Below are 20446 nucleotides of genomic sequence, written 5' to 3'. Positions count from 1 at the left end.
CTGCAAGAGTGTCGTGAAAATAGCATCCTAGCTGTAAAGACTAACTCTCTGATAGCTACTCTTTCACAACATTTCGGTACTTCTCTGGGTATCTTTATATCAAGTGGAAAATGAGAGTCCATTAAGTCATTAATAGTCTCTTATATATACTCCAATCCACTTTGAGTGTTATCGACCATTGATTCGAGTTAATTTTGAATTTTGGAGAAGAATTTTTGAAATCCGATATATCCTTTATGATATCTATATGTTCCATGAATCTTGTAATGATTTCCGAATATTCTTCAAGTTTCGTGTTATATTCATATGGATTTTCTGTGGACTTTTTATTTACATGAATCTCATGGGTGGATCTCTGCTATAGATTTAAATTCAATTCAATTCATATATTTTGACATTAGCACTTTATCTTGACATAAACAATTCCATAGTATGATCCAGAATATTATCTAATGTTGATCTACTAATGAACTAGAAAAATAAACAAACCGTATTGTAAATCTTAAAAATTAATTTACAAAACTCAATTCAATATTCAATAAAAATATTTTTATGAATTACTTACATAGTATATACAAACTCGATAATTTATGCACATCAACTTAACCCACTGACTGAGTAAAATAAATTACGAATAATTAGTTGTAAAGCTCCATTTGTAATATAAATAAAATAACTAACAATCATATATTTTTTTTAAATTCATACGAATTTACTAATATTAAAGTTAATAGCAATAATTTAATTGTAATTCTACACCTTGAACATAAAAGTTATTAACACAATGTGAACACGTTTCGATGTAAATAATTCTGGAAAAAATTCATTTAAATTTATTAAACAAAATTAGCATTTTTACAAAATCTAATATTTTAACAATAATAAAACTAAGAAAATTTGTAATTTGTTTAAATAAATAACAATAGAGTTCAATAGTTGTAACGAAAAAAATGTTTTCTTAAATCTGAAATAACTTCCTTATACAAAAACCAGTTAGTTGTATTTAACAAATTTATTAATTATGTAAAATTGTATATTGTTGTATATTGTTAAAAAAAAACTTTTATTAGTTTTGTAATAATTTTATTAGATAAATATTCGTAACACTTTTGAAATCTTTAGAGTTTTTAATATGACCTTATGATGAACTTAGCCGACTTAACAACTACCCATCAGTAAAACCTGTATCGCAAATTTAAAGACAATTTCGAAAATCAGCCCTATATATAGACTTAGGTCGTTATGGATCGGTTCCTTCGAAATTTATTACCACAATATACTCATTTAACAAATTTATGTTTAATTTTATTAAAATGACTATCACCCACTTATTACGTTGACAACCCCCGTTGTAATTTTGACAACGCATCGTTGTCATTGCAACAACGCATTGTTGTCATTTCGATTAAGCTTTGGTAATGAGTGGCCGTTATCAATAACATTAATTCATTTTTTGAACAGGAGTAGGATAAAGGAATAGGAATTAGTTAGTGCTTCTAAGACTAGTCGCCACAAATATTCACTGCATGCTTGAAATTAACATATACTTTTTGACATTAGTCGATAGTATCGTTAAAAACAATATACCAGAAAGATCTTAAATATAAGCAGCATGCTTATGTATTAGGGTGATCGATTATTCGACATTTTCCAAAAACCGGTTTTCGAATAGTTCGAATAGTTGACATTTAAAAAAAACCGGTTGATATTTTTCAAATTCAGAAAAAACCGGTTAACCGGTTTTTAATTATAAATAAAAAAATATATTTTAATTTGAAAAACTTAATGTTTATGTTTAAATTTGATTAATAAAACATGGCCCGAAATGATTTTTAACAGTTTAAAAGATTATAACAGTAGATCTAGTCGTCTGATTTACATTATTTCATTAATATAAAAAAATTAGGAAAAAAGTGGGACACTTCTGTTAAACATAAGGTACTATGAAATCCTAGCTTATTTTAAAAGCCCTGTTTAGGAAATTTGCATAGGCATTCCAACACTTCCATAAAATTTCAGCCGTAAATTAATTATTGTAATTGGAATATAATCAAAAGGTTGATAAAATTTTATCAAACAGTTATAAATTTTACAAATAATTTTTTTTAATTAATTAGGAAAATCAAAAAAGTTTTACCAAAGGAGCTTTAGAAAAATATACGCTAGTTCCTCGACTCAAATATTTTTAAAATTTAGCTGTATTATTATTTACTTAAAAATTTCATTTAAATAATCTTTGAATACAAAGCAAATAAAAGTATCCGAAACCGGTTTTTAAAAAGTGAAAAAACCGGGTTATTCGATATTCGAAAAATCAACATTAAGAAAAAACCGACACTGGTAAAGCAGAAAAAACCGGTTTTAAAACCGGTTGAAAAATCGAGTCGATCACCCTATTATGTATACTGGGATGAGTATCGTAATAAACTTGGTGAATATAAGAAAATCGTTCGAAAAGCCAAACGAGACTCCTGGAAACTTTTCTGTGAACAGGTAGATAGCGTAAATGACGTATCGAAGATAAAAAAATTCCTATCCAAAACTCATGTCCAACCGGAATCTATGATCGATGACACGGGCAGGAGGCTTGAGGATATGGAGGAGACAATGAAACTCCTAATGGATTCTCATTTCCCACCCGGTATATCGAATAACATAGATGAACCGATATTGGAGGAAGGGGAGGGTAACACGGAAATAGTTATTACAACTGACATGGTTAAAGGGACAATCAAGAGCTTTGCTCCCTATAAAGCTGCAGGGCCGGATGGAATTTTCCCGGCACTTTTGCAGATGGAGGCGGGACTGGTTTCCGTACATCTGTCACAGATATTCACTGCATGCTTAAAATTGGCATATACCCCAGTTAAATGGCAGGATGCAAGGGTAATATTTATACCCAAACCAGGGAAACCTAGCTATGCGACACCTAAGTCCTATCGACCGATAAGTCTTACGTCCTTCCTACTTAAAACCTTGGAACGGATAGTCGATAGCATGGTTAAAAGCAGCATACCATACAAAGACCTTAAATATAAGCAGCATGCTTATGTAAAGGGACGATCGGTGGAAACCGCTTTAAGCGAAGTTTTCCACTAAATAGGTGCATCCTTTGATAGCAAACTGTATACACTGGCGGTATGCATTGACATCGAAGGCGCCTTCAATAACGTGCACACTGATACTCTTATCCAATCCCTAGACCAGTTTTATGTTGACCGGGTGCTCTGCAACTGGATCAACCACATGCTAAGGAACAGATGAATAAGCTGCAAGATGTACGATATAACTATCAGTAAAAAGGTATTTCGCGGTATACCACAGGATGGCATTTTGTCACTTTTACTTTGGGTTACCACGATTAATAGCCTCCTAAGGACCCTAACCGAGAAAGGACTTAGACCTGTCTGCTATGCAGACGATGTCGTAATACTTTTAAAGGGAAAGGATCCAAATTACTTGTGTAGAAGAGCTGAGGAGGCTCTGAAAACGGCCTTTAGCTGGGCTCAACCGAGAGGCGTCAATGTTAACCCGGCAAAAACGGAAATATGTCTTTTCACAAAACAGACAAAGCTAAGTACTTAGGTGTAATTCTCGACCGGAAATTAAAATGGAGACATCACATAGAGGATAGGATCAACAAGGCACATCGTTACTTGGCGATATGTAGGAGAACTATAGACATGCAATGGGGTCTTAGTCCTACTATGACAAATTGGCTTTATAAAAGTGTAATTAGACCAATTCTAGCTTATGTTTCAATAATCTGGTGGACTGCTTTAGACAAAAAGTGCAGTATCAAACTACTACAAGGAGTTCAGCGTATATGCAGCTTGGGTATAAGTGGTGCCATGTGTACTACTTCAACCAAGGCTCTGGAAACTTTGCTAGATATTCCACCCATTGAAACGTATTTAAGATATGCGGCGGCGCTTACAGCCGAACGGCTCTTTACCTCAGGCGAACTGGTCAAAAGCGGTTATAGGACACGTCATTAATGTATACTGGACACATTGGAAGGTTATACACAATCATCGGACGTGCCTGATCGCATACCAGATACAGAATATGTCGGAAACTTTGAAACGCTGATCCCAGATAGAATGTCTTGGTCAAGCGGAACATTAGAGCAAATACCAGTAGGAATCCGTTGTTACACGGATGGCTCTAAATTGGGGGACAAAGTGGGACTGGTGTTCGATATTGAAGACCCAGAAACAGAAATATACCACCATCTACCAAATCATAACACAAGCTTCTAGGCAGAAGTCCGAGCAATTACGGAATGAGTAAATTGGATTAGAATAAATATGGCGCACACAGCGCTTAATATATTTACCGACAGCCAGAAGGCAATTAGGGCGATAGCAAGTGAAATCTAAGACCGTATTGGATTGTAAGAAAGCTTTAACTGAATACTCTCCCAGAGGTAAGATTTACATCATATACATAGGTACCAACCCACTCGAGAGTAGTCGGCAACGAAAGGACGAATGTAATAGCTTTAAAGGGAAGGGAGCTAGAGGCAGTTAACCTGACAAACGCAAAACCATTCGACGCAACAAAAGCTGAACTAAAAATATGGGTGAGAGAATCCTATAAGGCCTCTTGGAACAATGAGACAGTGGGTAGAACCACGAAGATCCTATGGGGTGACCCTGATGAGAGCAAGACGAAAAATCTCCTCAAAATGAGCAAGTCTAAAGTTAGTATGATGGTACGTATTCTGAGTGGACACACAGGATTACGAGCACATCTATGCAAAATTGGACGTGCGGATTCAGACGAATGTAGAGAGGACAGTGAAACTCTGGAGCACTTTCTTTGCCACTGCAAGGCACTCGTCGAAGTTAGTATCTTGGAAGTGATATTATTCCGGAAATAATATTCCTGACTAACACTGATTGGAAGATTCTCAGGAATTACGTCCAGGAAACTGAGTTTCTGAACACTGAAAAATAACTCATTCATTGAACTTTTTTTTCATGAAAAGAAGCGCACAACAGGGCCGATAGTGGCCTAGGTGTATTTCTTCGGATTTGATGTAGCATACATCATCCTATCAACCTAACCTAAACCCTAGTCGCTATTAAAAGCTTTTTGAAAATATATTGACTTTATATTTGTGTAAAAGTCCAATCAGAATCCTCAGATGATAATAACAGAAGTATGAAATAGAGCAAATGCTGGAAGAGGTGAGTGATAGCATAGTATTACTAAAAAAGCGGCTTTCTGGAGGAAATTGAAGAAGATGCTTTAAGAAATCATAGTGAGTCAATCCCATGACTCTCCAAAAGAGGAGCTTCCCATCTTCTAATATACAGTCGAAGCCAAGCCATAGCACACTCAAAGGAATCTCAAGCCAAAATCCTGCAAGTAAGGGTGACAAAGCCAAACCAGATATACCGAAGACGAACACGTCGGCGAAATGAACCTCGAAGATAAGGGTATCTCAAAAGAAACCACAAAAAGCGAGGAAGGAGAAGATAGACGATGAAAAAGGAAAATAGTTAAAGTTGTCAGAAAAAGACACCGGGCTATTAAGTGTATAGCAAACAAATAGGCAAAATTCCAATAGTGGGCCAGATTTTGCTGGGAAGTTATTACAGTAAATTTTGAATGGAAAACAATAGTTCTGGGTTCTTGGAAGTTAAATGATCACCTCTTTGTTTCATTGGCAAGTGACAAATGATGCTTCTTCCATTTAACTCTGTGGGCTTCTGCTTACACATGAGTTGAATCATTTAAAAATATCATTTAAAAGCAATTAAATTAAGTAATTAAAAAAAGTGTATAAAATTGTATAAATATCAGATTTTTGGTGATCACGTAATGAATCTTAATAATGTCAATGTACCTTAACATACTTTACGTAAATAGACACACGTAGTGTCTAGCACGAATTGGACACTTCGTGTATCTTACAACTTTGATATTACGTATTTGATCTATACTCTTTCAAAGTTAGTAGTAATTTCTTTAATTTACCAGAAAATATTTTATAACTTCTTGAAAGTGGAATGTTGTTACAAAGTAGATCGATCTACATATAAGCATTAAATGTTGGACATATACCCTACACCACTTTACTGGGGAGGGTATATTGGGTTTGTGCTGATGCTTGTAGTTGCCTGTCATTCCGTAGATCGTTCTTTATGGTCTGAGAATGGAACTGATGTAATTGGTGAACGATCGGGAAAGTCCCCTTCCTCCACAGGAGACTAGTACTGATTTAGTAGACCTTTTACTTCAGGGAAGTTCTCGGTGCTGTTGCCATCTCAACAGGATTCATATTGTTTCATGCTACGCGACATATGGTTGAGGTCCGTTCCCTCAAATCGTCGGGGCAATTATTGGGTTCGAATTGACTTTGGAAATTTCTACATCCTTTGTCGCATTATCTGACATACAGAGGGATCCTGATTTATTGGCCATCTCAGTAGTGTGGTTGCGCGGGCTTAAAGAGGTTAAGGAATGCACTGGAATGGGTCATTAGATGATGGAGATTGCATTTTGAATAATGCAATCCTTCATGACATCATAAGGGTGGTCACCTTCCGGCTTACCGGAAGATTGATTTCACCTGATGTTGGGACTTGTCACCCCCTTCTATTGACTTTAGACCAGTGATTGCTTTTTCGTTGTCGGGGTTTGCATTGGGATTGATCCCATGCTGCCTGTCATTCTTCAACGGGGCTACTATGGCAAGAGATTAGATAGCTCGAGTTCTTCAGCAAAGTGCTTGTACATGGACCGGCTCAGCCATGTACAAAAATTGCCACCTGAGTTCTTCATTGAGGAATTCAGGGCGCGTGGTAGACCGTCTCTAGTCTACCCAGTGGATGAAAAAGACCAATAAGGCCGTCAAGGCAGGTGTTCACGTTAAGCACTTGACATTCGTGTCCGTCCGTCTGTTCGTCCATGTAAACCTTGTAATCAAACTACAGGACGCAATTTTGAAGATAATTCAATGAAATTTGGTACAAAATCAATAGAAAGCCCATCGAAAATGGTTAAGATCGGTCCATTATTTCACCTAACCCAAACAACTGAACCCCTGAATAGGACTTGTAAACCTTGTAATCAAACTACAGGTTGCAATTTTCAAGATAATTCAATTAAATTTGGTACATGATCTTCTATTGTCCAAGGGACGAAGCCTATTGAAAATGGTTAAGATCGGTCCGTTATTTCACCTAGCCCCCATACAACAGAACCCCCGAATAGGGCTTGTAAACCTTGTAATCAAACTACAGGTCGCAATTTTTAAGATAATTCAATTGAATTTGCGTATGATCTTATATGGTACCAGAGCCTGTTGAAAATGGTTAACATCGGTCCATTATTTCACCTAGCCCCCATACAACTGAACCAGACGAATAGAGCTTTTAAGTTCATAATTATGTTTAATATACTCGTATCTCGAGAAAAAGCTGCTTTAGGGTCTCATTTGACCATAGCCCCTATTCAAAGTCCCCTTCAAAATTTGACTTAAATATCCACAATTTTATTCAACAATAAATGGCTTAAGTATATCTGAGGCAAGGTATAATTCAACTTAAATGCTTTATTATGAAAACTAAATCACATTTTATTTTTGTAACAGGTGTAGGGTATTATATGGTCGGCCTCGTCCGACTATAATTTCTTACTTGTTTACATTACGTTGTTTTTATATATAATTTTTTTATTGTCTAGCGGCAGAAGGTATTGATTGCTTCTGTTGCTAAGCAAATAATATTATCACTTGATCATTACGTTCATCGGTGCAAAAAAAAATAATAAAGTTATTTATAAACTTTATGGCTAAATATAAAAAAATGAAGCATGTAAAGCAAGTGTGTAAACATTTTAACTCTAGCCACCGTAATTATTTATTTTTAAAACAAAGCCTGTGGTCCAGTTTACAACATTTAACCGACATACATACATATATAAATATGTGAAATCTTTATTAAGCGTGCGAAGTCAATCATTATTTGAATCACCTCTTGAGAGTTGGTGATCTTCTCCACGTTTTTAGGTTTTGACTTCCCAGAACAAGTTAAGAATTTTGGCTGTAGTGACTAATAATGCTGTGGACAACATCACTAGAACTTCTCCTTCTTTGCCGGGGCTAATGGAAGCATCAATATGATGCGGATTGATAATCACCTTCTTGCTCATAGGATGATTTTTATGTCTAGTGATGACAACAGTGTTGAAGTTTTTATCGATATCTACCACAAGATGAGTGACCTTAGGGACCTCTTTCCTATAAACTTCCCATTACTTGACGGCTAGTTTAGCATTTTTCCTGCTATGAATTTCCAGCATGAGCTCATTCGTCAGTTTACTGCCCCATTCCTTAATGTAAACTGAAGACTTTTCTTAAGTAGTCTCAGAGTTGGGAAATCCACGAGAGAAAGGATACTTTTGACCAAGTTTTTTTTAGGGAAAAAGCGCATTGCAATTCGCTGCTTAACACCATATATCGATTCGGAAGAAAAAGTTGTCGAAATACACTGTATTAAAAAAAAACGAAAATTTTTCTTTTAGAATCGTATTACAGAGAATAATACCCAGGTTTTCCAACTTGCCATACTGGTCTTCATATACTGCTTAGCACAGATCGTTTCGATATCTTTTTTTTTTTGTCAACTTTCGCATAATATGGCGGCTCTTTTACTCTCAGCATCTGCTTTCCACTTCCGCATTCGTAGTTACTCCTTATCAAACGATCTTATCTTCAGGCTTGATATAGTTACCTTGATCGAATTCTCAACTCACGGATTATTTGGAAGCCGTTGAGCTCTTTTTCATGTAATGTTTATTTTTAATTTTTAACTCATAAGGAGATCGGATTTTCTTTACCACACACGTGGTTTATGAAAAGTCTGATCTTTCCTTCCAAGTATCATGAGCTTAACACAATATGATATTGTACTTTGGCATAATATGGCGGCTCTTTTCCTCTTTCAGCATCTGCTTTCCAATGGGGACATTGGTAGTTAGTCCTTATTAAACGATTAATCTTCAGGATTGATATAGTTGCCCTGATCGATTTCTCAACTCGCAGATTATTGACTGGAAAGCTTGGCTTTGATGGTATATTTGGAAGACGAGGAGCTCTTTTCTATTTAAGGTTTATTTTTAATTTTCAACTTATCGGGATATCGGATTTTCTCCAATCCTGAACATATAGTTATATATAATACTTCTTCTCTGATTCTATTGACGAAGGTAGCATTATTACCTAAGTTCGATGTGATCAAGTCTTTAGTATTAAGGAAATCCATGAGGGCTTGTCCTCTGCGATTGGTGTTTGTACTACCCCAAGCTACATGGTGGGAGTTGGCATCACAACCTATTACAATTTTCTTATTTTTCCTTTGTGCCTCTTCAACCAGTTTCATCAGCTCCGACGTTGGTGGTAGTGTCGGAGAATCGAAAGGCAGGTAAAGAGATGCAAGGTATATGTTGCCACGACCTTGCTTCAGCACCGTTGTATTCGATGTGGATTATCCTGTTGAGAGGAGAAAACAAAAGTTCTTGTGACACAAGATACTTGTTCTCGGTCGAGACCCTGTATCAGCGTAGAAAAGTTGGAAACCTTGTTGTGAATCGTCCAAGGTTCCTGGATTAAATCTATATGTATCTTACCTGTGTTAATTTTAGCCATCAGAGCGTTGGTAGCGGTCTCGCTCCGATAGAGGTTTATATGGATAACCTCAATCATTGTCATCTATTTAAACTGTCTTCAAGCGAGTTAGTGATCACCTCCCCGCTCGTTGGATTTAACTCCTCCGGGTAACCTGAAGTGGTTATTGATGGCACTGCGGTGTCCTTATCAGGCATAGGAGGAGCAATCTTTTTAATCGACACTTTCCCAATTTTGGACAGCACTGCTGTTCTGTCTTCTGGCGAGTGAGTGATTTCCTCCTCGCTTTTAGGATCGGGGTCGGTTTTGACAGCCCTTTCAATCGGCGCCTACCCAATTTTGGAAAGGGCAGCTGCAACTTCTTTTGGCGAGTTAGTGGTATCTTCCCCGCTTTTAGGATTTGACTCCTTAACGTTATCAGTAGTTCCTATTGATACTGTGGTCTTAGGTTTTTAGTGTCCTTTTCGAGGCTTGTTGTAACAGCCCTTCCAATCGGCACCTTCCCAATTTTGAATATGACAGCAACGACACACAACTCGTGGGTAGATAGACAGATCTCAATCATCTTCTTTAACATCCTCCTCTGTTTCCCAAATAGCCATTATTGCTAATCGATAGATTGGCTATGTTGTTGTTATCATTTGAGGATTCTCATCCGTTCTTAGCACCGTAACTTTATCCAAAAGCCAGAATACCATAGTAGTCTCTTGCTTGCGATCATATAATGACTATTATACATTACACGCGAGTAGATCATCTCTTGCCGACAGAATCCAATGTACTCACTCCCATAGTAGTCTATTGCCAAAGGTCCGCTCCATTAGAGTCAGACGCAAAGCAAGGAGCCGTTAAATATGGGCCAGATGCATCCTGGTTTTATATCAATATGACTGAGACACATCCTGGATTCGCATTCATCCCAAGTTCGAAATACAAAACCCAAGACAATGGTTTACAATTTGTTTTTGGAAATATTTCAGTATCTCGGGAACTATTAGAGATATCGTGACGAAATTTCATATAGTTGCAGCTGAGTTGATTAAGAGTTGTAGGTGATCGTAAGCGGAATAGGGGCTAGTTTCTAAGCCACTGTGAGACGCTTCAGTAAATTCAACTTAGTACGTCACATTATTTAAAGGGGGAAAATATCGGTTAGAAAATATCATATCACTAACAGGATTAAATAAACTCAACGCCTTTTTTTGATTAACTTTAACAAATATAACACTTAAAAAACATGATTTTTTATATCTAAATACTAATTGATTTGATTTAAAATAAATTTCACGTAAAAGATTTTATGCGTGTTTGTTTAAATTAAAAAAAAAAACTATTTTATTATAGCTTGATGAATACAAAATCAGTTTAAAGTATTTCATGGTTTGGTTTTAAGAATATTTGCAAAACATAGTTAAACAGCAAAAGAGTCTAAAGACCTTTTTTTATAATTTGGAAAATAAAATAAAATTGGTTCAAGATTTTGCATACATTTTTTTAAAAAGATGTAAATTTTGAAGTCATATTTCCCAGAAATATGAATTTATTTACTAAATTTCAAACCCTGCAAACTATAGGTTTATTTTAAACGATTTTAGTGTATTATATAGTAAATGTTTGCTATGAGCCGGAAAGATAAATTCCGGAAAATATTTATATATATTCATATTAAAATCAACATCAAGTTGTTTTAAAATACAATATAAATCTTAAAACAATTATAAACAGCACTTAGTGCACTCTACATATCAATCAGAACTCACAGCACACTGAAGTGGTTTTAAGTGGTCATGCTATTTATCATATTCAAGAATCTCTGAAAGAAAACAAGAGTCAGTGTTCCTGCACAAAAACAAACAAGTAGTAAACAACAAACAGATATTTTATGTTAACAACACTTTACGCCGGGTATTCCCGTGTATTTTAAACGTTTACACTGCTTCAACAATTTAATAAGTATTTTTTTTTTTTTTTCATAAAATATATAAAATATTCCAACAATTAACCCACGCGTACCTTTTTTTTGAACAAGAATAATGACGTACAAACTAAAGCAATTATTATCTAATTATAATTTTATATAGATGTATCTAAATCCAACTATTTGCGAACATATCTCATTTGATCAGTAAAATAAGTTGTTGACATCAAACTTTAATCAATAATTAAGTTTCAGGTTATCTATAAAAACTGTATGTAGACTTTAATTACAAACAACAGAAATAAAATTAAAAATTTACAAATAAACAATTAAGTTGCGTGATAATGTAACAAAGGTAAATCGTGAAAAGTGATCATGCAATGTAAAATAAATTCAAATACCAAATGATCCCCTACACCTGCTGCAAGTTTATAATTTTGAGGAATTAGGTGAAGTTTTTAATTACCACATGATCATATATTCTCCGAACAATGCCGTTGCAATGTCTTAATGATATCTGGTTCAAGCTATCAAGAGTTAAGAGATCCTAAATGATCAGATAGTTTCTGATTACCACACTATCATATATTCTCCTAACAATGCCATTGCAATGGCTTAATGGCATTTGCTTCAAGCTAGCTAGAGTTAAGAGATTGTGCATGGTCAGATAGAATACCCTGGCGGATTCCGCGAAATATGTTTAGGGAGTTAGGTGAAGTTTCTGATTACCACACGATCATATATTCTCCGGTTAATGCCATTGTAATGCCTTAATGCTATCAGCTTCAAGCTAGCTTGAGTTAAATGATCGTGCATGGACACATAAACGACTCTGGCGGATTCCGCGAAACATGTTTATACTGTGGGATTGGACACACTTCTCCCAGATATGGCTGCTATCTGGGATAAGAGGTTTAACACACCAACGTCGTCAAAAAGTGGCATTCGAGAACGATATGTTTAGATAAGGATATGTGTTTAGTTCCCTGAGTTTCCCATCTAATGGTGAACTTTTCCCATCTACTAGAACATAGTAAGATCATGTTCCGATCACACCGGACGGATCACAACGGACCAGCGCGTTGATGCTCTCTAAGTTTTTCAGTTGCTCAATTATACTTTACAATATTTTAAATATATTTCCATTTTTAGTCGATAGATATGAGGATTTTCTAGTTTTACTGGCTTGCACAGTGGGGCGGAAGAGAAAATTTTTGGAAATAAATCTGAAATTTCTAAACTGCTTGCCCCATTCGTATAAAATTTGACATGAGAGTAGCCAAGGAACCCCTCTAATCTCCACTAAATTACAAATTTTAACTGTCGAAGGTACCCCACTTTGAGACCCCATATCGCCACCCCTGGAAGTCCATGTTCGAAACATAAACTTGAATACACCTTCGCTATATCCATATGACCCAACTAGCCGTTTGGATATGTCAGATTTATTTGCCCTACTGTGTACTGTATAGAAAACTAAATATTTCTTACATGTAGAAAAGTGCCCATCACTGTCATAAAGCACTAAACTTCCGTTTAGATATGTCAGATTTATTTGCCCTACTGTGTACTGTATAGAAAACTAAATAGTTCTTACATGTAGAAAAGTGCCCATCACTGTCATAAAGCATAAACTTCTACAATAAAATTATGTTATTATCTACCTCAATTAAAATCTTCCCCCCTTTCAATTACATTTCTGAAAACCACCCTTGAACTTTTCAAAAAACAATACAACTAAATAAATGGTCAAGTCGGTAAGTCTTTACTAATTGTTCTCTAATGATAAACAAAAAGAAAAATATATAATCATTCAACACACACAATGACGCCACCAAGCGAACCACTAAAAAAATTGTGACATTCAAGCTGCACATGGATCAAATAAATAAAGCCCCCAAAAAGAAAAACAAAAACTTTATTCTTTTGAAATAATTGTGTATCGTATTGAAACTATCAGTAGTGTTAGCTAGTGGCCTGAAGTTGTGCTGACTGCTAGACTAAACTCCATTCAAGGTAAATGTTAAATATTTTTATGTTGCAAATTATATTTGCAATTTTTTTGTTAATTTTTTTTTAACGAATGGTGGAACAAAAAGTCAATGATTTACCTTAATGTACATAGAACGTGCCTAACACTAACGGTATTAAAAGCTTTTCTTGAATGGAAAAGCTTTTTTTGTATTATATGGTTTTAAATTTGCAAGTACTAGATATAAATTTGTAGATTTTTTAATAGTTTTTTCCTTAAATAATAAAAAATTTGTTAGTTACTTACATCAAATACAAGTATGTATATTATTAGGGTTGGTTTTTTTTAAATTTTATATGTCTGAAAATTCGATAATTGCTGGTCGGATAATGTGGAAATTTATAGTCAAATCAGCATCAGCCCTGAAGCCCTAAGGAGACTTGTCAGAAATCATCCTTTACAACCACAATGTGTACTTCTAACTAACTAACTAACTAACTAACTAACTAACTAACTAACTAACTAACTAACTAACTAACTAACTAACTAACTAACTAACTAACTAACTAACTAACTAACTACTAACTAACTAACTAACTAACTAACTAACTAACTAACTAACTAACTAACTAACTAACTAACTAACTAACTAACTAACTAACTAACTAACTACTAACTAACTAACTAACTAACTAACTAACTACTACTAACTAACTAACTAACTAACTAACTAACTAACTAACTAACTAACTAACTAACTAACTAACTAACTAACTAACTAACTAACTAACTAACTAACTAACTAACTAACTAACTAACTAACTAACTAACTACTAACTAACTAACTAACTAACTAACTAACTAACTAACTAACTAACTAACTAACTAACTAACTAACTAACTAACTACTAACTAACTAACTAACTAACTAACTAACTAACTAACTAACTAACTACTAACTAACTAACTAACTACTACTAACTAACTAACTAACTAACTAACTACTAACTAACTAACTAACTAACTAACTAACTAACTAACTAACTAACTACTAACTAACTAACTAACTAACTAACTAACTAACTAACTAACTAACTAACTAACTAACTAACTAACTAACTAACTAACTAACTAACTAACTAACTAACTAACTAACTAACTAACTAACTAACTAACTAACTAACTAACTAACTAACTAACTAACTAACTAACTAACTAACTAACTAACTAACTAACTAACTAACTACTAACTAACTAACTAACTACTAACTAACTAACTAACTAACTAACTAACTAACTAACTAACTAACTAACTAACTAACTAACTAACTAACTAACTAACTAACTAACTAACTAACTAACTAACTAACTAACTAACTAACAAACTAACTAACTAACTAACTAACTAACTAACTAACTAACTAACTAACTAACTAACTAACTAACTAACTAACTAACTAATTAACTAACTAACTAACTAACTAACTAACTAACTAACTAACTAACTAACTACTCACTTATAGACTCTCTCTCTCTTTCCTTGATTCATTTCACACTACTTTCAGATCCATAAAGTCTACCCCTTCCCAGTTTCTATTACTTTGTAGACATTTCGTTACACAGACAGGTTGTCTCGCAAACGGAATTGAAAATGACCATTGTTTTGAAGCAAAAATTCAGTTCTAGTTCAGTTCGGAATAGACTAACATCCAAAATCCTATTTGATAAGACAAAATTTCTGTTCCTAAGGAATCTTTCATCATCGTTTTTAATCTAAGAAATTATTTCTTGGAGTGTATTGGCCGAGGAAATCCGGACCAGTTATTAATAGTCTATTACAATCCCATTAAAAGCGAATTTCTCTGGCTCCCATAACATAAACCTTGTTTTCTATGGACTCCTTGATTCCTAGATTATGAATACAATGGAGCACGAACTCTATGTGGATTAAGGATACTATTCTTTTCATAATACATATGGAAAATTCCATGCATTGTGGATGCTTTGGGAACGATTTATTAAAGTCTTCCAAATCTGAGTAGAAATGTCTTATATTCTGGTAATGGCGAGTAATGTGGATGATCCGCTGAAATGTATGAAGAGGATCTTTTATACTTTTTTATCGGAATACTTCCTCTATTCTCCACCTTATATTTACTAGCTTAAACCGGATTTGAAGCCCTGCATAAAGCATCTGGAATGGGGCTTAGCAGTATTTTTTATTTAGCAGAATACCGTATGATTCGAAAGATCCACAGCAGAAATTCTTAGCTTTGGTGTAACAATAATCCGACCCCAACTCCTCGAAATTAAAAAAAACCTCCCTAGTTTTACAATTTTATGACATACAATCAACTAGTGTACATAGTTGTGGTTGTCTTTGACCGAGTTTTTCTTCTAGTCAAGTCTATTAAAAAAAATTACTTGTTACTCTAGCGTTCAGTTTACAATTCTCTTCTTTGCTGAATATACTATTATAGACGTAAAATTATATGATCGAACAGCTGAATAAATACTAATACAAGTAGAAACATCGATGGGGTAATATAAAATTTAAAACTCTTTTGAAGTTATTGACACTGATGCTTGAAATTTTTGATTAAATTAAAATGGTGCAATTGCAACATAGATTTTTTGGTGCAATAGATAATTTGTTCTAGATTATGACTTGTGTTTCCCCTTTCACTTGCACTGTATAAGAAAACTTTTTAGAAACAGTTCCTAAACATCGGACAATAAAACATTTATAGATCACTGTAGAGTAAACACTTTTTTGAAAGAAAAATTTCTAGATGCGCGCGTTAGCGGCTTAGGTTTCTTTCTTCCGTACTTTAATTAACTACTAGAACTAAACTAAAACTGAACTAGAAATGAACTACATTTTACATATAGAAATTAAACAGACACTTTTTTAATGGATCAAGTACAAATAAATCCAATACAAATTTAATTATTAACATCAATTAATTAAAAAAAAATATTACAAAAAACGAGTTTTATTTTCTTTACAAAAACATTTTATAATTTAAATATCACATTTATTTTTTTTTTAACAGTAAAATGTCTTTTGATTATTTATAAATATTTTTTTTTCACTTTAATAAATTACTAAATTCTTTGTAGTAAACTTCTTAAAAAAATAAAACAAAAATGATGTAATCTAAGGAACCTTGTTTTACAACAAACAATAATTTATGTTAAATGAATTAATTAAATAAATATTATCAATAATTGTACTTATGAAATCCATCTTTAACACTTTAATAAATAAAAATAATTTAACACCTTTCCACCTCTGAACATCTCAAATAAAACCATGATCTTGTTTAATCATATCGGCTGCCTTTTCAGCTATCATATATACGGGTCCATTAGGATGACCTGCTACTAGTTTGGGCATAATGCTGGCATCTGCCACACGTAAATTCTTGATGCCATGTACCCTCAAACGTGCATCCACTACAGCGGCTTTATCAGTTCTAGGGCCCATCTTAGCTGTTCCTGAGTAGTGGTAGATGGTAAAAGTCAAGTGTCTGGCATAGCACTCCCAATAGGCTCTTGATTTCATGTTGCCATATTTACGGCAGGCTGGTATAGTAGCTGGTGATAAACGGGCATTGATGTTCTTAAAAGCGGGACGATTCATTAAATCCAAAGTTTTGTATATACCCTTTAGTACAATATCAACATCATAGGGATCTGCAAAATAATTGGGATAGATTATGGGATATTTATGTGGGTCCTTGTTGCGTAAATATATTCTGCCACGACTGCGTGGCCGTAGAATCATGGGGAATATGACAAATGCATTGGCCTCTTTTTTAATTATATCGCCATATAACTCATTATAGATATCACGCTTTAATCCGAGAGCCGGTATGGTAGCAGGATTGGTATCTAGACCACCACTTATAAGAAATAGTTCCATATCGGGATAACCATCTTCTAAGCCAGGATGATCAAGATCATAAAATGCTATGGCTTCAACACCTCCAGGCGTACCAAATTGACCGGTATTACGTCCAAAATCCAATAGATTATTTACCTCAAAGAAATCCGTCAAATGCAAACTAGTAACATTAGTAAGAAAAGTAATAAAAGGAGCAAAATGATCTTGTAAATTATAGCCCACTGCCAGATCCTGCAAAGGCTTAATACCCATTTCTCTTAAATGTTTGGCCGGTCCTATGCCTGATAACATCAACAATTGAGGCGTATTAATAGCACCAGCCGAGACTATAACTTCTTTTCGTGCCAGCACTTGATAAGATCTTCCCTGAGATTCAAATATTACCCCATAGGCGGTTTTAGTTTGAGGATTTATCAGTATCTTTGTAACCAAAGCATATTTGCGCACATGCAAATTCGGCCTTTTTCCCTTTAAGGGATACAAATAGGCTCTATTGGAACTCCAACGGATGGCATTATAAGTGGTGCTTTGCAAATAGGATACTCCCTGCTGTATGCGTCCATTATAATCCCGCCTCTTCAAGCCATCTTCCTGTAAACCTTTAACAAAAGCATGGGCTATGGGGCTCTTCCAATCGGTATAGGAAACCTTAACCGGCCCTTTGCGACCAACATAATCTTTGTCCGCATCAGGTACCGTAGAACCTTCAAATTTCTTAAAGTAAGGCAAAACATCTCTATAACTCCAACCCTCATTGCCCAATTTAGCCCAATAATCATAGTCTCGTCTATTGGCTCTTGTATACATCATGTAATTTAAAACCGAGGAACCACCCATCACCTTGCCGCGTGGAAAGTTGCAACGATTATTGGTGATACCCAAACAATATCTATCCGATGCTTGGGCTCTATAACGCCAATTAATTTCTGGACTCAGCTGTAAGAAATGAGCCATGGCCGGTATATCCATGGCCAAAGTTTCTGGTCCTCCTGCTTCCAGCAATAAAACTCTCCATTTAGGATTTTCCGATAAACGCGCGGCTAAAGCACAACCGGCCGTGCCGGCTCCCACAATTATAAAATCATATTCTTTCAACAATTTCACTTCATTATCTTTCATCTCTAAATTTAAATCATTTTGACCGCGCCGTAAAAAATCCAAAGCGAATAAAGCCACATTAGTTTGTTGCCCCGTTATACAACGAAAATATATTAAAAATAAAAAAATTAAAATTTTTTGAAACTCGTGTTTCATATTTGTTATGTTTTATATTTTTGCCAAAATTTCTTTTTCGTATTTTTATGTTTTTATATTTCAATCTCCGTAATCATTACAAATGCCGCTTTAACTTTTGTGGAGGTCTTTACTTTCTCGCGTTTCGAACTTAACTGTTTTTACTGCCTTAGAAAGAATCAAAGTACCTTTTCTTTATTCTAAACATTTATAAAATTTTCTAACGTTCTTTTTTGTTGTCCATTATTTATTTTCATTGTTGTTGTTTTAATCATATGTTTTTTACAAAAAATATAAAAACAAACATCATATAAATACCTCTTAAACAGAAATGAAACGGGCTATATTGATATTTAAATGATGACTATATAATTTTGTAAATTTGTGAAGATTTGGCAAGGTGAATAAAGACCTAAGTGACAATTTTTGAAAATTTTAATTTGATTTGCAAATTAAAGTAGCTTTTTGCACTTAAACTAGACCAAAGGCAAGGCTTCAGACTAGATAGCGACTATAGTCCATAGACTATACTAATCTTCAGATCATAGGCTAGAATATTGTTCCGACTATATAAAAGACAAAAGTCTAGTCCATAGTTTGGACTATAGTGTAGTCTATAGTCTGGACTATAGTCTAGTCCATAGTCTATAGTCTGGACTATAGTCCTGTCTATAGTATGGACTATAGTCTGGTCTATAATCTGGACTACAGTTTGGACTATAGTCTGGGCTATACAGTCCAGATTATAGACTTGGCTATAGACAAGACGATTGACTATGGAATGGACTATAATCTAGTCTATAGTCTGGACTATAATCAAGTCTATAGTCTTGATTGTTTGGACTATAGGCTAATAACTAACTAACTAACTAACTAACTAACTAACTAACTAACTAACTAACTAACTAACTAACTAACTAACTAACTAACTAACTAACTAACTAACTAACTAACTAACTAACTACTAACTAACTAACTAACTAACTAACTAACTAACTAACTAACTAACTAACTAACTAACTAACTAACTAACTAACTAACTACTAACTAACTAACTAACTAACTAACTAACTAACTAACTAACTAACTAACTAACTAACTAACTAACTAACTAACTAACTAACTAACTAACTAACTAACTAACTAACTAACTAACTAACTAACTAACTAACTAACTAACTAACTAACTAACTAACTAACTAACTAACTAACTAACTAACTAACTAACTAACTAACTAACTAACTAACTAACTAACTAACTAACTACTAACTAACTAACTACTAACTAACTAACTACTAACTAACTACTAACTAACTAACTAACTAACTACTAACTAACTAACTAACTAACTAACTAACTAACTACTAACTAACTAACTAACTAACTAACTAACTAACTAACTAACTAACTAACTAACTAACTAACTAACTACTAACTAACTAACTAACTAACTAACTAACTAACTAACTACTAACTAACTAACTAACTAACTAACTAACTAACTAACTAACTAACTAACTAACTAACTAACTAACTAACTAACTAACTAACTAACTAACTAACTAACTAACTAACTAACTAACTAACTAACTAACTACTACTAACTAACTAACTAACTACTACTAACTAACTAACTAACTAACTAACTAACTAACTAACTAACTACTAACTAACTAACTAACTACTACTAACTAACTAACTAACTAACTAACTAACTAACTAACTACTAACTAACTAACTAACTAACTAACTACTAACTAACTAACTAACTA

General features: G+C 34.1%; 1 protein-coding gene across 1 annotated transcript; it reads right to left on the bottom strand.

Annotated features, from left to right (window-relative positions):
• Positions 1–16452: 16452 nt before the first annotated feature.
• On the bottom strand, positions 16453–18824 carry LOC119611108 (glucose dehydrogenase [FAD, quinone]-like). Its single transcript, XM_037966576.1, has one exon. It carries the CDS (start codon positions 18692–18694, stop codon positions 16835–16837), a length of 1860 nt encoding a protein of 619 aa, XP_037822504.1. The 5' UTR covers positions 18695–18824; the 3' UTR covers positions 16453–16834.
• Between the last annotated feature and the right edge of the window lie 1622 nt (positions 18825–20446).

The sequence above is a fragment of the Lucilia sericata genome, unplaced genomic scaffold, assembly GCF_015586225.1.
Source record: "Lucilia sericata isolate MDLA Ls3-8-SP2 unplaced genomic scaffold, ASM1558622v1 Contig001362F_arrow, whole genome shotgun sequence".
NCBI lineage: Eukaryota > Metazoa > Arthropoda > Insecta > Diptera > Calliphoridae > Lucilia > Lucilia sericata.
Note: the sequence above shows the minus strand (reverse complement) of the source record. Positions and strands in the feature narration are given on the sequence as shown.